Source organism: Zonotrichia leucophrys, chromosome 8 (genome assembly GCF_028769735.1).
Source record: "Zonotrichia leucophrys gambelii isolate GWCS_2022_RI chromosome 8, RI_Zleu_2.0, whole genome shotgun sequence".
NCBI lineage: Eukaryota > Metazoa > Chordata > Aves > Passeriformes > Passerellidae > Zonotrichia > Zonotrichia leucophrys.
Genome location: NC_088178.1, coordinates 8,730,993 through 8,753,603, shown reverse-complemented (window position 1 = coordinate 8,753,603; position 22,611 = coordinate 8,730,993). Strand labels below are relative to the sequence as shown.

At 40.0% G+C, this 22,611-nt stretch overlaps 1 protein-coding gene across 1 annotated transcript in view; it reads right to left on the bottom strand.

The window, feature by feature from the left end:
* The window catches only part of CRB1 (crumbs cell polarity complex component 1), a 95,673-nt gene that overhangs the window by 32,294 nt on the left and 40,768 nt on the right, over positions 1 to 22,611 (bottom strand). The window contains exon 6 of the mRNA XM_064720475.1: positions 2,123 to 3,070. Within this exon, the coding sequence (XP_064576545.1) occupies positions 2,123 to 3,070 (948 nt within the window). The remainder of the gene's footprint in view (positions 1 to 2,122; positions 3,071 to 22,611) is intronic.

The window sequence follows — 22,611 nt, the reverse complement described above, 5'->3', positions numbered from 1 at the left end:
CCGTCTCTTAAGGTGGAACTGGAGACTGAGACACTTTTTTCATGAGAGTAAAAAGAAGAATTCTGCAGAACTGAGGGTTCCACAACTGCAGTATTAGAAAGAAGCCTTGATCTCCAGAAAGGTATTTCATGTTTACAATTACCTTGTCACATTTCTCTCTATTTATAAACACACACATTTATCATCAGCCTGATCTGTTTGATGAGATGACTAGCATCACCTTGGTCAATATTAACCTCTTGGGTCACAACATCTGGATGTTGATCAAAATGAGTCAACATCTGTTTGTTATTTTGTACATGTAGAGAAAATATTGCGTCTTGTCAATTAAACACTTGGCAGCAACTTTTCTTCAGAAAGACACCAGCATTTCTTATGTCATCCTTTACCACAAGCCTCCCCCACTCTGCCTCTTCAGAAACCTGCCACAGTCTTTTACATGTGACATACATCTAGAACCTATGTACCAAAATGGCACGGTGCCACGATTAGCATGGAATATTGTGGTCAGCAGGAAAGAAAAGAAGCATGCTTTCTAATAATTCTCAACAGTTCTAATGCCAGTATAAGCTGCTCCTGGCCCTGAATGGTTTTAATTTTGCTTCATATAAGAAGGCAAACTTATTTCCCAGATGTTGTCCTATGTTCAAAAGTTGCCTTCCAAATCTTTGGATAAATTACAGCTACACTTCAAAGAAGTCTGTTACAATTACCTCTCAGACTTTGTCATTTTGCAATAAAACCAAAAAGAAAAACTAGTGAAAGGTATTGATAAGTATTAGGTAGAGCATGCAAAATGAAGTTATATTCAAACATTTGAAATGTATTTGAAGGCCGAGCTTTCTGCAGCAATGCATTCAATAAGCCCTGAGGCCAGTTGTTCAGCTGATGTGAATCAATGTAGCTTCACTGGCAGCACTGCAGCCACGCCAGTTTGCACCAGTTTAGGATCTGTCCATTCCTATCTCAGCATGGCTCTGCTGTTGTGTTTAATTTTTTCCAGTCCATTTGGTAAATATATCTACATAAATATACTTATGTGTGTATACATGTATACATACATATTTATAGATGTATTTCTTGCTCCCTAAAAATTGCTTTGCTGACTGTGTGTGGATGAGGGAGGCAGAGGGAAGGGCATGGTGTGGAGACTTAGTCCTGTGCAATTTTCTTAAACAAAACTGCTTGTTTGAAATCCCTAAAACTTTGCCTGGGGAAGGATTACACAGCTCACCCCAAAGCATTCCAAGGGCTGCTGTATTTACAGCTCTAGGAGACCACCCAGCAGATGCAGCTGGACAGGGACCTCCTGTTGTCCTTCCACTTGGCCCCTGCCTGCACTGCGAAGATCATTTGTAGCAGGGAAGGTGCTGCAGGCATCTGCAGCTTTTGTGTTCCTGCTCACCACTGCCCTGGAAGCTGCTTGCTGAGATGAGCTCCTCTGCTCACCCAGACAGGGCCATGTTTCCCTCTGGTCCCCAGGGAGCTCTCTGGGAACAGCAGCCTGCACTGGGGATTGTCCAGCCCCACCTTGGGACCAGCTGAGGGATGAATGGGCCCTGCTTCCAGCTGCTGAAGCCCTGCCTGCTCCTTGGGCTAATCAGATTAAGCTAAGAGTATAATCTCATTCATTTCTTTTAAATTGGAATCTGTCTTTTTTTAGCTTACAGTACTTTTGCTTGCCTTTCATTGCCTTAAATGAATCTCTTTATAAAAGCCTAGAGAGCTTGAGGATAAAATTTTCAAAGAACGCTTTGAAAATAAGTCAAACTCCAGGTGACTTGCTTGCTTTCTAAATTTTACTCAGCATCCAGAGAACTACAGTTTTTCAGAGTTTATGGAGTGCAAAAGCACTGAGAAGACTTTAAAACAAGAGGAGTGGAATCCACCAATTTAGCCTGACTTTTTTCTTTTTGGTCGGGCTGAAAAGCAGCCTTCCTGGGAAAGTAACTGGAAAATAACAAAGGTGTGCCACTACTAACCTCTTGCACTGGCTCACCACTCGGCATTGAGCCCCAGAGATGCTGAGGGTGACGCTGTTTCACGGCCAGCTAACCAGGATAGTTGGTGGCCATGCTGTCAGCAGGCACAGCACAGCCAGGCCCCAGCAGGGCTCCCTTACCTGCTGCACACTCTGGCCCCGCGTAGGGCCGGTAGCAGTCGCAGTGGTAGCTCAGCCACAGGTTGATGCAGCGTCCCCTGTTCTGGCACGGGTGGGGGTCACACCAGTCCCTTTTAGCACATCCTGTCCTGACATTTAAAGATGACCCAGATGACACATTCTCTGGAGTAATAACATTCAAGTCTATCTCAATATCCTGAAGACAGCCTACAAATGAAGGTGCAGAATGTGTATTAAAGGTGTTCTGTAGAGAGTTGCTGTTCCCCACTGGTAAGCCGCCCAAAAAGGTGCTCTGAAATGCAAACATCACCAGCTCGTTATCTATCTTAGCAGACGTTTTATTGAGACAGGATTCTACACAAGAGCTGTCAAGCAAATTAAGAATAACAGCTCTTGCTAAGGTTACCTCCACTGAATGCCATTCTCCATCACTGACATTATGTGGGATATGCAAAAGAGCCTGTGGCTGATTATTGACTTGCACGGATAAGTGTAAGTAGCCGTTCAGTAACTCCAACTTTGCAAAGGTGTTTTTCTCCCCTCGGTGAAACAGAAAAGCTGTGGGTTGCACAGTTTGAAACCTCAGGTTTATATTATAGAAAAAATCCTTTTTATGGGTCTGGGGATTCTTCAACAAAAGGAAACTGTTTCCTTGAAAAGAAAATGTGGTTATGGTTTCACAGTGTATTCCAGTATACCCAGGTGAACATATGCAGCTGAATCCATGTTGGCCGTTTTTTAAATGTGGGATACATATTCCATTGTTTTGGCATTGGTGATCAGTACAGCCATGCAGAACTTCTGTACAGTTCCAGCCACCATAAAAAATCCCTTCTTTGTCTGCTGGTGGGCAATGGCAAGTGTAATTTCCAGGAAAATTCTCACAGATCCCACCATTTTGGCAAGGGTTCGTGTAACATTCGTTGATGTCCTCATCACAGTGAGTACCTAAAGAATAAACAAAGAATTAGGCATTCTGGTTTGAACAACTGGAGCCCAAAATAACACTTTTAATAATGTGTTTCATTAAATTATCTTTTATTAGATAAACAGATGATGGACAAGTAAAAAAATATACTTTAGATATAAAAAGGCCATTCAATTGTCATGGTTTCCTTGTGCAAAGCATTATGTAAACACCTAAGTGATAGCCACATTTTGGAGAAAAGAACCAAACAAATTCACAGTTTTGATATGGATAATGTGATGAAATTAAGATAAATGTCATCAGATGGGATCAAGAAATTGTTTCCCACATATCCTATGGTAGCAGTTTAGAATGCTTTGTAAGGAACTGCATCATCACATACAAAAACCCCAAGAGCTGTTGCTAAATTCCTATCCATAATATGGTATGGGGATGAGCTGGAGGATGATCTGCTGGTCATTCCTCCTTTTACGTGTTCATTCAAACAGTGTATGAACTACAGACCATTACTCCTGGTCCCATTGGAAACATCTTGGAGCAACACTCTCCAAGTGACAGTCACAGGACTTGCAAGTGATATTTGACATAGTGGGTCAGGCTGACAAGTGGGTGAACATGCCTGCAAAATGTATGTACTGCAAAAAGTATGTACCACGGAGGAACTTTTTAACCTCTCCTCTTACAAAGTATAAAGCAAGAGAAGATGACGGGGATATTCTCTCAAACATCTCAGAAGTTGATTGGTGATGAGATTCTGCAGGAGATTGTCAATACAGTCTCTCTTCCATACAATGCTTGGCTTCTGATACATCTGGTAAAAGGAGAACTCCTCATCTCAACCCCACTGTAATTGGATTGATGTGGCCTAAGTGGGTCTGCTGGATCACACTTCACAAACAAAACCAAATCTGTTCCTCTTGTAAAACTAATCTGTTTACCCCTCTGCAGTGCTGTTCATCTATAAAGCAGTAATCACAGTAACCTCTCCCTTGAGCAATCAAGTGACTGATATGCATGTAGTAGATCAGGAAAAATCTGTTTCTCATCTCCCTTGGAAGCAGTCAAAATATCCAAATACTTTTTTGATAACTCATGCTAAGTGTAACTCTTAATATATCCACTTCCCTTCATATTTATCATAGAGAAAAATGAGAAACACTTAGCCGATAGTTTTCAAACTAGTATCACCAGCACAAATTAAATAGAAAACTTTTCATCCATTCCCACTGCTGCCTGTAAATCAGATAGTGAGATGAGCTGAGGCTCATGGAGCGGCAGCTGGGTGCACCAGGCACCACACCTAGCTTTATGGACAAATTCACATCAGGCTTTGTTTCTATAACAAAGTACATTTCCACTCCTCATGGATAATTACAGAGCAGCATTCATTACAAAGCAATGAAATGCTTTAAATGGCAGCAGACAAGTGTAGTTGCTCAGGCTTATTCTTTGCTTGCCCACTTCATTCAGTCACAGCTGTAACTGGGCCCATCTGGGAGAGTGGTAAGTACAGGAGAGCCAGAAGGGAACTGAGAATTGGGAGAGACTTGTTTAAAAGATTAGCCAGAGTGAAGTGATCATAGCAGGTACACAAAAGACTCTGCAGTGATCCAAGTCACTCATCAGTCCGCAATTAAAGCATCCACTGACTTTCCCCTTGAAGCTTCAGGCTGTGGAGCACAGCTAGTGCCATGTCCCTGGCCTGGCAGCGGGGCTGTGCTGCAGCAGTCTCTCTCTGCTGTCCAGCCAGGCTCACCTTTATTCCAGTGAGAGGTGTCTGTGTATACCTTAACGTGCAGTGGCATCTGGCAGAACTGCGACTCATTGGGGCTGATTTTCTGCAAGTGAAGTGCAGCTCCCAAACCATTCCTGACTGAGGCCAGAGCCATGTCTGCTTTGTCCAGTTTGTGACAATTTCAGTGTTAGCAACTTGTCCTGCCTTTGCTATTCCTGTATATGAAAAGTGAAGTTACTGTGAGCTGTTTCCTGTTTTGGACAATGTTTTAGTACATCCCCGGCCTGATACTGCTCCCTTCCCTGCTCTGACACTGAGAACAATGTGTCCTCAGGTCTTTTACACAACTCAGTTTTAATATGATGGCTGTGAAAATGAAGGTCTATGTAGAGTTTTTGTGTAAAAAAAAAAATTAGTCTAGCTCACAAGCAGTTGGATCAGGTTGTGCTTAGCCTTGTCATAGGGCTTCAGAGTGGACAGACTGTGCTCAAGGATTTAGAGACTGGGAGCCCCTGTGAAACATTTTATTAAAAAATCAGCATTGTGAATGGCTAGATCCTTAGCTGTTGCATTTTCAGTAATGTGTGGTGAGTCTCTATGTGTTACTTTATTATCCCACAGCACCTGCCAGATATTCCCTTTACGTTGCAGCTTGTGGTCCAAGTCGCACTTTGCAATAGTGACTTGCGTGTGGAAAGGATGATACAGATGCATTTACCTTTACAATAATCTTTAGTGTCTATGTTGTTCTCTACTTCATCAGATAAGACATAAAATTAACACAATTATTGAATGAGAATGCTGAAGTTTTTTTTTTAATCGTCTATTTCTATCTTTAAATTTAGATAAGAAATTTGATAAAATAAATCATAAATGTCCAACAAAGAAATAGAATTAGTTTTATGAGTTGTTATTATTATCATTATCATCATTATTTTGTCTATAGAAAATGAATAAAAATGAATAGTATCAGTTACTAAATACAAAGTGACTCTTATAGAGCAACTTAAATATATAGATTTCCTAGTTATTTCGGTGTCTCAACACAATGCTTATTTTTTAAGTAATGATATTAAAAATACATTGCAAAATAATTATTTTATCGGGTTGTGCATATATACATGTGTATGCAGTTATATATAGGCCTAATATTTCATAACAAGATTACACAAGCACAAATATAGGTCACACCAAAAGACAAATATTAAGTCATTTTTTTCATATCAAGAATAAATAAATCAGCTGTTCATGCAAGTGGTGTTGATACTGCTTGTTATCTCCCAATTGCTATGCAAGCAAAGACCACTGTCAGTCAAGATAAAAGCACTCTAGATAAAAGGATTAGTCAATATTTATAGAACTGTATAAGCAGTTCAAATAGCTCAGGTTGGAGACATTAGCATGTAAAAAGGTATTCTCAAAAGATGTAAGGCATACCAAAACAAGTGCAAAGGCAACCATTTTTTTTCAGTGGGTACATGCATTAACTCAGCTAAGCATATTCATGTTTTTAAGGGAAACAGTAAATTAGAATCATACAGCATTTTCTCTTCTAAATATATTACACCCTGACATAAAATTTCAGATAATGTGAATATTTTTAAAGATGATTACTTTTCCCACCTGTGCAGTTTCTTTTTCAAAACAGAGATGAAACAGTTCCTTTGATTCAGTTTGATAGCACCACTCATCTGTCTCCTTTTTTCACTTACACATTATTACTATATGGTGGCTATTTTCTAACTGTTAACCTCTTAATTAAACTCTCTTTTTAAATTTAGCTGCAAAGATTTCCTGCAGAAGCAGGATGACAAAAGCAATTATTCAAGCACAATTCTGCTGAATGCCACCGATTTTCCTTTGGATTAAACAATTATAAAAGTATTATCCAAATGACACTTTTGATACACCCCTTTGGTTAGAAATCTGCTTACAGCCTTTTGACTTTCCAGTCCCCTGACTCTAAATAAATATCAAGAAACTACATGCAAGCAACTTGGATAGGATTCTACACATTCAATACAGTCTAAGGACACATCGAAATTCACGAAAAGAAAATATTTACCTGTAAACATTGTCATTACAATGATGTAAACTTGTATCCTAGTTGCAACCATCTTTTTCCGCAGGAAAATTTCCGAAGGAAAAAGATTGTTTAGCACTTAAGCAGTTGACAGAGTAAATTTCTGTAAAATTCACAACAGTTCTTACTATAAAGGCTTCCTTTCCCAGATTAGCTTGCTCCACTTCTGTACCTGCTGATGTAGTCTGATGGTGTATTTTGCCCAAGCCAGATCAACAAGGCTTAACGTAAGACCCATTAAACTGCTTACACAATAGATATGTATCCTATTTAAATTCTTTTTTCTCCAAGTTCGTGCTCACACTGAACACTGTCTGTTTCACAGAAATGCATATTATTATCCAATCAAAACTGATTGGTCACTTTTTTTGTTGTTGTTTTGGTATTGTTTTTTAAGCCTTTTTTTTCCTTTCAACAGGTTTGTTAATCCAGATCAACTCTGTCATGGTCACTGTCATTCAGAGAAACTGCACATCTCAATAAGCAGATAGAAAGGATCTAAAATTTGATCCTGTTTTTTTATTTATAAAGTACTTTTGTTCCATTCGCTCTCTCTACTTAATGGAAGTCTGTGTCTCTAGATTTTTGAGTGTGCTAAAGACATGCAAAAAATAATTTACTAAAACATTTTTTCCTTGAGCTCTTGAGCAGCACATTTTGATTTAGACTACATTTAAAGAGGGGAAAATCGAGTTCAGGAGATATAACTACTTATTTCTGTGATAATTTTAGCAGCAGACATTATTTTTGTCACTTATGTTTATCAATTTCTTCTTCTAACTAATTTATTCACTAATTAGGAAATTCCTGACCTTGTGTCACATTTGGGTTTAGGTTCACCAAAAGACTCATACACAGAACACAATTTTGGATTAACTTAATCTACAGTTCACAATTGCTTTTATGGAGATGCTCAGAAAGCTACTGCTTCTTCCATCCTCTGACACAGGCATCAAGTGAGTTTTCCTACAATACATTTAAATACTAAAGGGTAAAAATTTCACCCAAGCTCTTAGAAAGGTAAGGTAGCTTAAAAAAAAAAAAGTTCATTTTGATAAGTTAGTGTGAATGCACCTGATTGATTAGTAGTGCTTGTCAGACATCTCATGCTGTGGTTTGATATTTAATGTGCACTTTATTTTGAATATTGCAGGAAGAAGCTGAAGGCTCTCAGTAGCTGTCATTCCTTTTGCAGTGTGACTGTGACAGCAGGACTCTGAGGGAAGGTTATGAGCAGACACAGAGGGGACAACAGGTGGGGACAGATTTCTGCTCTTACAGCTCAGTGCCACCACGGGGCTGGCGCACACTGAGACAGGGTATGCAGCAAATGGCCCAAAGCTGTGCCAGAACCACTGGTGGGAGTTTGAACAAACCTGCCAGGAGCAGAGACTCTAATACAGTCAGATATTGTGTTTAATAACATTTTCATATACAAACCAAAGAGAAAATTCCATGTGAAACCATCATAAAGCAGGTATGAAACTTGTGTAATCCTGCCCAGAAAGTAATTGTCAGAGATTCCCTGTCAAACTGGGATTTGCTTATGGTTTGGGATTGTCCTGGCTTTGCTCTGGTTGGTGTTTTCATAAAAGATGTGGATGTTGGCTCAGAAAGCTCGCCTAGTAAGTTGTCTGATGAAACAGGGTTAAGTGAAACTTTGGATTTTTCACAGATAAAATGACCTTTATAGGTGAACATAAGAAATTAGAGAAATGGTCTGAAAAAGATTATATTCAATTCTGGAGGAGCTCACTCTGTTTCCATTGTCTCAGGCCAGAATAATTAGCAATCAATCAGGTGGAACAATAGTTTCTATCTACAATGCTTCAGTTTCACTGAGTCCAGTTTTAGTTCTGCACTGAAAGGAAGATTTGGATCAATTAGGAAGAATTCAAGAAAAGCAACAAGAATGACCACAGGTAAACAACAAATGGCTTATGAGAAAAGGTTAAAAAAGTGGGGCTGTTCAGTCAAAATACAAGCAGAGGAAATGGGACATGGTAAGAGTTTTCAGAGTAGAAAAGAGAGCACTCTGTGCCATGAGACCACAGTAAACAGGTGAATAAGTCACAGGTTGGCCTGCACAAGGAACATCCAGGTCGTACTCCAAGACAATATTTCTAATGATAATAAGATGACAAAGCCTTTGCATATGATGCCCTCTGGAAGCCATAAACTCTATTGTGGATCCTTAAACATTGGTTAGAGACAAAAATGACAGTGAGACACAAGCCAGCAGATGCTACCTTAGACCCACAGACAGCACAAATGATACCTGCATGCCTGTCCCTTGCACATCTATTTTTCCATGGTTTTGTTCCTTCCTACAATGAAATAATTCCCAGCAATAGAGCTGTAGGTGTGTAAAACTACAGCTGCACATACAGGTGTGTCTACACATACAGGTATCAAATGCAAGCAGGAGTAAACCTTGGAGAAACTCAGAATTTAGCATCCTCTTTACAATGTACTTTATGAAAGACAAAGAGTTTGCAATAGCACCTCCTCTGCCTGCATTTTAGACTTTTGGAAATGCCTGTTATAAAATCCTACCCCAGGTGCAAACAAGTCTCTCTTCAAGGTACTCATTAATCCTGAGGCCTACAGAAAGATCTGGCAGAGCACATATTCTTCAGGGCCCCAGGTTTTAGCAGACAATCATGAAAATTCTAACTTTGCCACATCTGTGCAGATAATTGCAAAGAGATAATTACTTTTTGCTGGAAGGAGGAAGTGCACGTTCATGAGTGAGTAAGCACAAGGAAATAAATTGACCATCTCTGTATCACTGTAATTAAACCCCATGCTTGTGGGTATAAATCAGTCACCCTGCAGGTCAGGAAGGAAGTTTTACTCTTATGTACATCAGTGGAAAGCAAGGGAAGGGTATTTAAATGGATTTTTTTTCCACCTATTTTTCTTCAGTAAAGAACTGGCTCATGTTTGATACTGAACTTCATGTGACCAGTGCTCTGATCTTGCATGGCCATTTGTGTTTCTCTCCTGGCAGGAAAAGAAAAGCTAGTGTAAAATGAAGGACAGAACACAGAGTAGAGCTGGAGCACATGGAAAACAGGATTTTTAAAAATGGTAGGATAATAAGCATTTGTTAACATTGGGCTAATTTGCACATGATACCTTTCACACTGAACTCTAATTCCTTGAAGTTGTAAGACCTTGCTAGTTATTCCTTTATTGCAGACAAATTCACTATTCTGCTATTTTTCCCCATGCCATTTGAAATGTATGTATAAAGTTAATACTGGCTAGGAAAAAAAATTAAAATAGAAATAGAGTTGAGTGGCTTGGCTTAATCATTAAATATGTCACTCTAGCTGAGGGATATGGAATTCATAATGTGCTACATTCAGAATGGCATGCTGTAATTCAATCTTTTAAATGTTGCTGGCCCGAAGCTTCATAGACTACTTTGAATTTTCAGTAAAAATCGATTTTTTTAAGTAGTAAAAACCCCCAATCCCTTAATCTCTTCAATCAGTAAAGGTTTCTCAGAGCAAAAGTACTTGGAAATGTTTTTCCACTTGTTTCACGTGTTTTGTCACACCTAAAATAATTTTCATTTGAAAAGGAAAAAAAAAACAAACCAGAGAAGAAGAAAATCATGTACATGCCATAGGTGATTAGTTGTTTAGTGAGATCTGGCGTGTTATTTTATTTCAGGAATATTGGAAGCAGCCGTCTGGGCTGGCGCTGGCTGCAGCTCCGGGGCGGACGGGGCAGCCGCAGGGCCACGCGCGCAGCACGGCCGGGTCAGGGGACGCTGCCTGGCAAGGGCCAGCCCCGTGTCCTGCAGGCCTGCAGCCCACCCCTCCAGCCCCCTTTTCAATTTGCACAGCCAGCCATGTGGATCCAATTGTGGGATTAGGGGCTGAATCTGGAGTAAAGAAAAACGCGTTGAAGAAATATGTCCCTGCGTGGCACTCATTTGAGTGATGGAGGCAAGGAAGGAAATCAAATGGTGGCAGCCCTGTTTTCCCAGGCAGCATCCTTCTGGAGTGGGTTTTCTGGCTGCACAAATGTGTTGTAGCTATGGCCATGCTGATGGTAAGAGATAGGAAGGGGAGAAGAGAGGAGGGACAGGGCAGCTACAAGGTGTGACAGGTTAGAGTAGAGAAAAGTGATGGAAAAAATAATAGGTAAGATTTTGGAGACTAAAGAGATGAAAAAGTAGTGAAAGATGTGACTGTGGAAAAGGAAATTAAAATATGGGAATCAGTGGTAACCCTGAAGATACTTGTGCTGGCATTTGAGACAAAATTCTTGTCAGACATATGGACATTTAGGAGTAGTAAGAGAACAGAGTATCTGTGTAAGGCCACCCATCTATATAGGATGTGTAGACTGCAGATCATAGATAAGTCTACACAGAGATCTGGACCAAAACTGAGAGTGGGAAAAGGAGACTGTGGGAGCAATACTAGAGACTAAAAATTTAGGAAAAAAACCAGCCATATAATTTTTTTTTTGTAATCAAACAGCCATGTGAACTGGAACAGAGAAGTCAATTCACAAAATATCAAGAGAATTAGGACAGACTTATAGAAAAATTTACATTGAAAGGGACCTTCAAAGGTCATCATCTGCTCCAGTGCACCACTCAAAGGGTCAGGACATCCAGAGAAGAAATTGTAATAGCAGGTTTCAGAGAATTTGTTATTTTATACCTGATTCTGGACCAGATATTTAGAAGCCAAACAAAGATATTTGGGGTTCTGCTTTCCAGTATGGCGTTTTTCTACTATGCTCTGTAAATTGGAAAAAAGAGTATGTGTAATCCAGGAACTTTTCGTGTATTACCCTTTAGAAAACAGTGGCAAGACTGTCAAATTCAAAGCATTAATGATCTGATTTGCATTTTCTGTAGATTTATGAGCTTGTACATTGAGATGATGCGTGTGCATTTGAACTGAAGTATATCCAGAGGGATCTTAAAACAACCAATACCTTTGAGTTTTTTAATTAGATCATACAAGGTCATGTTTCATTGACTTGAAAATCTGTTTGGAGCATATGATTCACTTTGGAATTAGGAAACAAATTAATTTTCTGTCCTACAAACACTTTAGGGCTTTAAAAGAGTGCTGGCTGTTCATGTACAGACCCATTGAGAAATGTACTCAGTGTCTTGTCTCCCCTAAAAGGGATTTTCTACCTTGTCTCTTGCTGGCTGTTTCCTATTTGTTTTAACTGAGTTAGGCAAGCACAGCCACTGTGCTGTCTAGTGTGAAACGGCTTCTGCCCTGGAAATGGCACTCTGGAAAATTTCAGTCATTTGCAGGATTTTCTCATTTTGTTATAACTAATGTGAATTTCCACAACATGCAAAAGTGACTGTGTTTACATAACTTCATTGTCAGTCCTTATTGAAACAAACTGAAACAGCCAGAAGGCCAGAAAATCATAATTTTAATAGGGCCTATAGAGTTTAATTGATAATGGAGATATGAGAATAGAAAAATATAAAATATGAATGGGTGAGGGCACATAATGTTTATGCTGTATTTTGAGCTGTGCACAGCATGACAGTATAAAGAGCATGGCTATGTGTGTGTAATCACATTTCTTTATTCCTAGAGTATATACATTTACATTATTTACTATCACTTTGAATATAGAAAAAAAAATCCAGTTTTTTATGTTGAATTATCCACTTTTTAATATTTTATGTGTGTTTTCTGTGTGACTCTTTCCTGGGTAAGCTGTGAGCTGCTCTAGAGGAGATGTAGATGCAGAAGACCTGGGATTTTGCACTGTGATCCTTCAGTCCTGCTCCGTGTCAGTGCAGGGCAGAGGATTGAACCTCTTTTCACTTCAGCAGCAGTGTTCATTCCCCTCATTCCCTGCAGTGTTAATGAGAAAACTCATCTAAATGGTGCCTTTGTTCATCCTAGGTTTCATATGCTTAACTCCTCTCGAGGCTGGAAGATTGAGACCCAAGCTGGCTTCATTTTAGCTGGGTCACATTTCAGTCCCTATGGCAGCAGGACAGCATGGACCTCAGCTAGCACTGTGAGTGCTTGCCATGGAATCCTGGCTGCCTGCTGGGGGATTTCCTGGAGCATATTAGAGGTATGAGATTTAGCTAGATTAAATCTAGTTTTTCTATGTCTTTATGTTCTACAGTTCTCTTCTGTAGTGGGCAGACTTTTTTACAGTACAGCATTTAAATAGTTTTCTTTATTTGGTACTACAGGCAGTGATTTACCATGATGTCCTGGCCTCACAAACAGGTCTTATAACAGATTCTGAACCCTCTTTGTTAAGAAAAAGTAGTGCCCACAGGACAGAGACTAAGCCATAATTGTATTGATCATTATAATTCTCTGTATTAGTGTCATGTGGTTAGCACAGCCAGACTCGAAGAATTACAGCAGTGGGAGAGCAATCTGAATCAGATCCACAAAATCTACTGCTAGCAGTTAATTATCAGCATAAATTAGCTGTCTATACCAGGGTTTTTTTCCTCTCTCCAAGACTGTTTATTGAAAGTGCAAAGTTCATTGTCAGCCAGGGAAGGATTGTGTTTTCCTTACACAATCAACAGAAGTCCTTTTCTAAGTTAATTCAAATATTTTTAAAGAGATCAGCATCCAGGTCATCAGTAAAAGGCTAGCTTAACTTCTTTGAAATTCTCCTTGTACCTGAAAAAATCATCCCAGGCCCCTAAACAGAAGCAGGTTGTGCCTTACTAGAGTCACCTCTGAGTTTATTTCAAACAGCACCAATGAACAGACATAAAAATACTGGGCTTTATCACCTATTCCTCTTATTAGCCAACACTGTATAATTAAGAGCTAGATGCTACAGGGAACAATTAATGTAAGAGCTTTTATATAGTATATCACATAAAATTAGTTTCAGTGCTCACTTTATCAGCTTATTTTTATTACTCAAAATCCCAACATATTCTTTATGTCCTTGAGAAGACCTTAGACCTGGGACTCATCAGTGCTAATTAATTGCCAGCAAACTGCAAAACTCCTGAGTCCAATCCAACAAAAGCATTAAAGCAATTTTTTTACTTATTAACAAATAAAATGGGAACTATATATATATATATATATATGTACATTTGTGGATACAAAATTAGAAATAGTTTTTATGCACCTGAGAGTTTGTGCTGGGGAGATAGGTAATCTTCAGGAAACACATTAAATTCTGCAAAGGGATTCTCCCTCCAAGTCCTGCACCTGGGGACACAAAGCCCATCCAGCAGGAGAAGCTGGGGCCAGCTGGCAGGAAAGCAGCTCTGCCATGCTCTGAGCAAGCTGGGCATGAGGCAGACGTGGGCCTGGCAGCAGAGAGGGCCAGCACATTCATGCTCTGTGGTGGGAACTGTGCTGCCACCAGGTGAAGGGAGGTGACTCTTCACCTCTGCTCAGCACTAGGGAGGCCCTGCCAAGCCCAGCTCTGCTCTCCCCAGCTGCAAAAAAGGAGCAGTGATACTGGGGCAGATCTGGCCAAGGGCCCTGAAGGAGTTGAGAAATTAGAAAATCTGTCAGGAGGAGAGACTGAGAGAGCTGGGGTTGCTCAGAAGTTAAAAGCAAAGCCAGTTGTAAAGCAGGAGATAGCCTTCAATTAAATATAATATATAAACTTCACCCCAATTCACCTGTTCCTTCCCTTTGAAGAGCTGTGTATTGCCTGACCTTGTGAATGTAGTTGCTCTCATGGACGGAATAATTCTCAAGACATGGTCACATAAGTGTGACTCTCAGCTGTGTAGATGTCCTGCTTTCAATTTCAAAATGCTGCATCGTTTAAAATAATTCTTTTTAACAGCCGCAGGTGGGAAATCTGTCACATAATTGTACTGCAGAAGCTAAGAGTTAATATTAGGGTTCCTTACTCCATTCCCCTGTACACAGGCTTGGCAGTGTTAATCCAGGAAGGTTTAGAAGATTATGTGTACATGACAGCCCTGAGGATTTCCATCATCGTGATTTTCCTTCCAACTCTTTTTTTGAAGAGTGTAATGACCTATGACAACTAAGCTTTATTCTCTGAGGAGCCTGACATTGCTTCTGTTTAATGGATCAGACAGTTTGTGATCCATCAGCTCTAGACACTTTCTTCCCCATGTCAACCTGGGGTACCTCTTCAATATTTCCCATCTGTGCTGACCTGTGTGATCAAGAGGTCATGTCCTGAAGTCAAACCCAGAATCCAAACACTCACTCCTACCACAGGCCAGACTATTAATGCAACCCATTTAATTTACATCAACTTGGAACTTGACATTCAATTTCTCAGTCCAGAAGCAATTATTTTTAAAGGAACATGCCAACAATATTGCTTGGCTTAGAATGGTGAAAGTTCAAAAGGGTAAAAAACATTTCACACCATAAATAAAGAATTGATTATACTTGAAAACAAAGTTTGTAATTACTACTGACATTTCTGAGCCTAGATGAGGTGCCTTTTATGCTTTAAAAACTGATGTCATTCCTGCCACTGGCATTATGGGAACCTTATGTAAGGGTCTGAAATAGTCCTTTGCTGATATTTCAAGTACATAGAGGAAAACATAAACATTTTGCACAATTCCTGGGTCAAACACTTTTTTTTTTGTCAAGAAGGGGTGCAAAATTCTTTGTGGGTACCTCCCTTCAGCCCAATAGTCTGTGAGCAAGACTACTGGCATAATTAGTAAAATACTTATTTTGTTGTTCTTGTGTGAAAGCCAAGCCTACAATGTGCTATGAAATTTTAACTAGGAATAGCCCTGTTTGGATCATCAAATTACTTTTTTTCACTCAAAACCATGGTGCCTGTTTTCTCCTTAACTTTTACAGCCCTGGGTGGACTCTGCATGTCTGGCTGCAGACCGGTATCCCTGCGCTTCCCATGGAAGATCCTGCTAACCAAACTGCAAGATGTGAAAGCTGAAAACTGTCACTAAGAATCTGGAGCAGCAAACAGGGCTCATCACGAAGTCCTTGGGAAGCAGCAGCTCCCAGATCAGAGTGCAAGGACAGGAAGCTCTAGCCAGAGCTCAGGAATGTCTCACGGATGATGGACATGGACAGCATTTCTCGCTCCCTCTGCTGGCTCACAGGTACAGAAGGGGTGCAGAGCTCTGGTTCTCAGAGCTCTGCTGATACCAAAATCCTGATTCCAAACCAAAAAAACTGCGTGTTTTACCAGCAGCTGATACTTTTTTAGCAAGGTAATACAAGGTTATGCTAAGCTCTGTAAAAACTTTAGTTTGTAAACAAAGTAATGAATGGCATGAGACCATTTATATTATAGCAGTTTAACAGCAGCCTGCAAAATCAATCTCAATCTTGGTCAATATTGTCTCATAATAAATATATGCAAAGATCATGCATTTCCCACTGTCAGAGGCCAGGCATGCAAAATAATTATTTAGTAGTGAAGACCAATAGCAACTCTCCTTATTAGCCAGCATGTTCAAGGATTTGTCTTCCTTCCTTTGCAGAAAGGAATGAAGACAAATCCTTGACTGTCACCTCAAAACAATCCAGCCAGAAAACAGTGCCCTTCAAACAGCAAAAAATGAAAGTTGGGGACCTTTTTAACTAGTAAGGCTTTCTATAAGCAGAGCAAGTACTCTGAATTAGCTGTTATGGATGTGTTTACACATGTGTATATTTCTTTGTGTATTAGCACATATGTGTGAAGACACATTTATTCTACATGCACATGGTTCAGAACTACCAGCCCATATGTTTTTTCCTGACTGAACTCTACCAACTTCTCCCATGCCAGTCATGAGTTCCTCTGCTATGTAGGGAAAGAGAAGTAATGCCTCTTAAATGTTTGGCTGTATAATTTAGTGTATTTCCAATAAACTGGATTTTAATAGGGTTCACAATGGTGACATTCTCAAGGCTTGTTTTGAAATCATCTGTTGAACAAAGCACAGAACTATTAAATCAGGTAATTTCGTTTATCACTTGACATTTGACCTTAAATATGCCATAAATTTGAAAGTATTAAGTAAGTAAAATATATTAATCCTATAGCACAGGTCTTCTTTTTACTGTCTACTTGCCAAGCACTTTCTCCAGAGCAGTGAAAGCTGGATGTGTAGATTTAAAGAAAGTTCCTTTCTGTTTGGGCAGAAATTGTGCATCTGCTTAACTTTGCAATTTGCCTGTAACTGAACCAGAACAATGCAATCTTACACAAAGCAGTGCTAAAAAGCATATTCTGTAAAGTAACTCCTGAGATGGACAACCCAATTCTGAAGGAGACGAGCCAAGTTCTGCTGTCAGTTTGGTGTGTGCAGTACCGTTGATTTCACATGGCTTTGTGCATGGTTATCACTTAGACCACACTTTAAATTCAACTCTCATTAGTGGTAGTCTGTGCCATCAGGGGAAAAAACAAGAAAGAAATGAAAAGGCCAGAGAGATTCTTCAATAGAGAAAGACAGAACTAAGCAGGTTCATAAGCTCAGTCAAGAGGTGGCAAAATTGGATTGTAGAGAAGCTATAAATACATGAGTTATGCCAATTAAAAAGGCTAGGAAAAGTTTATCCAGAGATTTAAGAAAGAAATCAAAAAGGTAAGTAGGCAGTGCTTGAAGAAGGCCCCAGGAGGAAAATTCTTACTGGATAGACTTGATTTAACAAGTAGTCAATCACACAATGGAATGACCCACCAAGAATGAGTGTCTGGAAAATAACAGGTGCTTAAAAAGCATTATTCCTGATGCCAAACAATATCCAACTGCCTTATTTTTTAATTTTTTTTTTCTTTAAGCATTTTCTTCCAGGTACTGGACACATGAATTCATTAAATCTAAGGATATTATCTGTGTGTTGCAAGATCTAGGAGCTTATGGATTAAAAGCCATTCATCCCCTCCTCCTTCCCTTCAAGGAAAAAGCTTTTCATGCTAAAAAGTGTTTATGTGCAACACTGTTTAACACAGAGAGATGTGCCAGATTCAAAATATCCACTGCTTCCAGGCTCTGTCAATCACACTGGACTACATTATACAACTTAACATACCAGGGCAACTAGAGAAAATAGATCGTAGTAATGATGGGTCAGCTGTCAAATTTTAAAGCATAAAACTCTGTACATGTTCTGAAAATAATAATGCTAGATGCTTCCTAATGTTTGAATAGCATATATTTCTACCTAAAAAAACCCAAACCCAAAGCATCTGACCTTTGTGCACCCCTTTGGTGCTGAATAATGCAGAAGTGATGGCTGACATGGCTTTGCATTCCTAGCTGCAACTTGCAAAGAGAGATTGTAATACATATTTCTCATGAAAATACACATAGGTATATCAGGGGTCTAAGTATCAGTCCCAGTGCTACAAACCAGGTTTGGGAGCTGATTCTGCAAAGAGTCGTCATGAAAAGCTCGAGAGCTCATTTCCTAATAATCATGGTTCAGCTCTTACTAAATTTTAACATAGAGCAGCATTACCAGTAAAAATACTTTTCTGTCAAAAACTTCCCCTGTATAACAGAAATAACAGGGGCAAGCTGAAATTCTCAATAAAGCCAAATTTTATTTCACTACAAGGAGTCCTCTGCATAGTCAATGCCCACACTAGGTGCAATTTTTTTTTCTAGGATCTGAAACCATTTCAGTCTCTACTTGGAGCGCATTAATTGTGGTAAGTGAATCTGATAATTATGTACAAACACATTCTTCACGAGCTCTGAGATTCCACTATTCATTGAAGTAATGTCATTCATTATGATCCTATTGCACCTTATTCTATTTTTCTGAAGTGCAGATAGTACCCAAACATTCCAATTTTAGTGAGTGAAACCCAAGCTGCAGAATATTCTAACCACAGAAATGTTTTCAGGTGGTATTAGTAACACTTAGGGACATATGCTACTCTTTTCTGAAGTGTCTTCCACCAAATCAGGATTCTTTAATCAGTGGTAAACACTAGGTAACCATTACAGATAGAATCAATTGCCTTCAAGCAATCGCTCTCACAGTCTGCTGCCATGCAGGGGGCAAGTTAAGTCATAAGAAGATTAATTTTTGCCAAAAAAAAAAGCTATTAGGCTTTCATAAAGTGTCTCAAGATATGGGCTGTTAAGGAAAGAGCTGTCATGAAAAACACAAGTCAGTCTTAGTTGCTGTGGTGATTTATATGGTGAAAGAATGTAAAAATTACACTTTCTTTTACTAAATGGTATTTCTTAAAATTGTTCAAGAGGAACACTACCTGCAGTAGAAATGAAATTGAAATGTCCCACTAGTTCTGTAATGGTAACTGATAAAGGAATGACAGATTCATAAATTCTTCCAGCTACAACCCAATTTCAGTGCTGCCCTCGGTGTTCTGAGGTATTGCTGCCCTTGCACGGCCATTACCTTACAGAGTGTGTGAAATGTGAGCTCAGCCTTGGCTTTCCTTCTGGAGAACTATCCAGAATTAGTAATCACAGTGTGATTACTAACAGAGTGCTTGGTCTGGGAGCTAAGCATGTGACAAATCATTAGTGCTTATTGCAAAGAAAGTAGTTAGATTGTGAATGAAGAGACAAGCAAGAAGCCAGGGAGCATGCCTCATTCTTGGGGCCTGACAGCATTTTCTGCCCCCTGGAATAGACCACAGACCAGTGGTAAAGGACACACTTTGTCTTTCTAAGAGAATATTCTGATCATTTCTAAAAATTAGGAAAAAAGGAGGGAAGGAAGAACTCTGTAGCAGAAATAGAGGAGAAGCCAACTGAGAAGGAATCAATTCTGATGACAATGTGAACATCTCCTTACGAGGATGCTACTAACTGAAGAAATGTTAATTAGTGTTGGTGGGTAGAATCATTAAAAGCTTGTCCAAATGCTCTTTTCAAGATCAGAGACTTTAGCAGAGTGGGGAAAGCACTTTAAAGTGCTAATTGTCTGTTTGGTGTAGGGTTTTTACAGGCAGTAGGTGCCTGCCAGGCCCTGAGGGTATCCCGTGCTGGTCCCATGCCCATGGAGCCGGAGCCGCCGGAGACTGGCTGGGAGCAGGGACAGGAGCTGCTCCTCCTCCTTCCCCCTGTGCTTCTGAGCCCAGGAGATCACAGGGGCTGGGACAGAGGTGGGGCAGCGCTGTAGCAATCTCTCCAGGACAGCAGCGACTGCCATGCTCAGGGAACAGCCACATTGTCCATGTTGTGCTGCACATCTGCCCCATGCCACCGAGCTGGTTCTGTAAGGGAACATTTCACAGCAGCCCAACAGTGAAAAGGGGATCCCACACTGACTGTCAATGCAGTTTGGGCAGTGAAGAAATGTGTCTACATGCCTCTCTGTGTTTCCACAGTGGTAAGAAGTCAAGAGAGAGAGATCTCAAGCCCTAATTTTATTTTTTCAGCAATTCATGACTGTAGTACACACAAATGCACTTGGAATTTTTCCTTAAACCAGCTAATTTTGATGGATATTTCAAGGTATAGACATTTCTTTCTTGAAACTTTGTTTGTATGGGAATAATCATTAGCCAACAGTACATCTGGACCTGTTAATTTTGAGCGCCTGTCTTGCCTGTGGGAGAAGCCTGAGTCCCACTGAAAAGAGGAGTGGTGCTCTTGAAAGGTTCTTAACTTGAAAACTGCTTTTTCTCTCTGTATTTTCTCCTTTTTCATCCTCATTCTTTCCTTGATCAACTTTGTCTTATTCTAAAGGCTTGGAATCAAGAGAAAATAACCTGTGATGACAGGCCATGACATAAAGGGAATTAACTTGGTATAATGGAGGAATGATTGACTACCATGGTGTGAACAGCTGAAGGACAGATAAGAAAATAAATGAAAATATAACATTTGGATTTTGGAGATGAGATCTTCGTTATTCATCTGCTTGATTTAATTTTTGTAAGTCATATTGCTTTATGTAGCTGAGGATGGCAGCTGTGTGATCATTGTGCTGATGGTTAAGGTTTAAAAAGTAAAGATGATGCATGATTATTTTTATAGCTATAAAAATATATGTATGTATTCTAAGCATCCCAAGTTAGTGGTAATATGTCTAGGGTCCTACCCACTATTTATGGGTATAAATAACATTTATGTCTGTGCCACACTGTGAGAGGCCAGGGGAGAGGAGGATGGCTGGCTCAGCCTGCCCTGCTGTCTGGTGGTGCTCTGCCCACAGCAGCACCTACAGACCTGCAGGGAGATGGAAGCTCTGTGTGCTCTGTGGGTCTGTCACCCTGCCTTAAGTGCAGTGTGAGAGCCCAAATAATTCAGTTTCTAATACTGGTCCCATCATGTTCCCAGTTCCATGTCTGGCCTGAGGTTTTCTTTACTCAGCTGAGTGTTCAGCACTCTCCCATACTGGCCATTTATCTGCCTCATCTTCTGGCTCTGGGAGACAGTTTCTTTCCCCCATGCATATGGCAGGAATTCAATATGCATACGACACCAGTCCGATCATATCATTTTCTCTTGCAGTAGTCCAACAGGCTGGGAAAAGGGCCAAAGAAATTTAAAAGGGAAAAACAGAAAATAAGACAAACGAAAAGGCCAAAAACCATTTAGGAACTCCTGATGCCAAAGCAGGCAGCAGTGCTGGTGGCACAGCTGGCACCCAGCAGAGAACAAGACAGCAGCAGTGGCCAGGCCCTGAGCAGCCAGCACTGTGTGTGACAGCAGGCACCCTGCCCGCAGCCAGGGGAGAGGGCTCAGCTGCTCTCATCCTCACAGAGCTGAAGGAAAATGCATGGACTTCATCCCTGCTCCCAGCACTGTCCCCCAGCCTGGGGACCATGGGCAGCACGGACTTTTAGGCACAGGAGCAGGACCTGCCTGCCTGGAACACCCCCTGCTCCTTGGGCTCTGCTCCACTCTGGAATGTGTCACTTGGTAGACCTTGCAAGTTCAGGAGCTCTCTAATTTTGACATGGTGTTAAGTTTATTACAACCTGGTGAAATGAGTCACTACCAAATCCATAGCTCTGCCTTTTTCCTTTCTCACAGGTTTTCATGAGCAGAGTGAAAAGTTTAACCTTTCAAATAACAGCCTTTTTAACAAAGGGGTAGTGCTAGAGCAATACAATATATCCACAGTATGAAAGGACACAGTTCTAGGGTAACTATTGCCTTTACCACGCAGCAACAAATCACAAGACCTTTAAATGAAAGCCCAATTTATTAAAAGTACTGTTGTGCTAGGAGGCCAGCATGCCAAGGTAATATAAAAAAAGCTAGGGCTTGCTACTGCAGAAGTACTGAGACCTCTTGAAATCTGAGTATCCACAAACACTGATTTAAAAGGGAATGGGAGAAGTTTAACCCTTTGCAGAACCTGTGCTAAAATTTTCTATCTTATATCTGGATAAGGAATATCTAATGTCCTCAAAGAGTTTCTAGCAGGGATAAAGTCTCCAGACTGGGATTTATGTATTTATTTTTAAGAATCAAATTGTCTAAATAATTTCTGTTGCAGATTTGATCCTTTTAAGACTTTCAGTAGGACTACTGACTATTTTTCAAGTCACCTGAAAAATCACTATCTGTAACAAGATACTGCCAGGTAATATTTATTCCTTTCTCCCAGTTTGTGAGGGAAATATTTTATACTGACATAGACTTGTGTTTAAGTTCCAATATCTCCTGCCCTTAGATTTAAAACTGTAGTCCAAAAGGTAGATATTCTCAGTTTTTCAGTTCAATTACACTAATTTGTTTGTAATCTCATCCAGTAAGTTCAAAGATGCTTGTAACATATTGATATCAATCCTAAATTTGATTAGATCTTTCCACTGATTTCAATGGCTTTTGG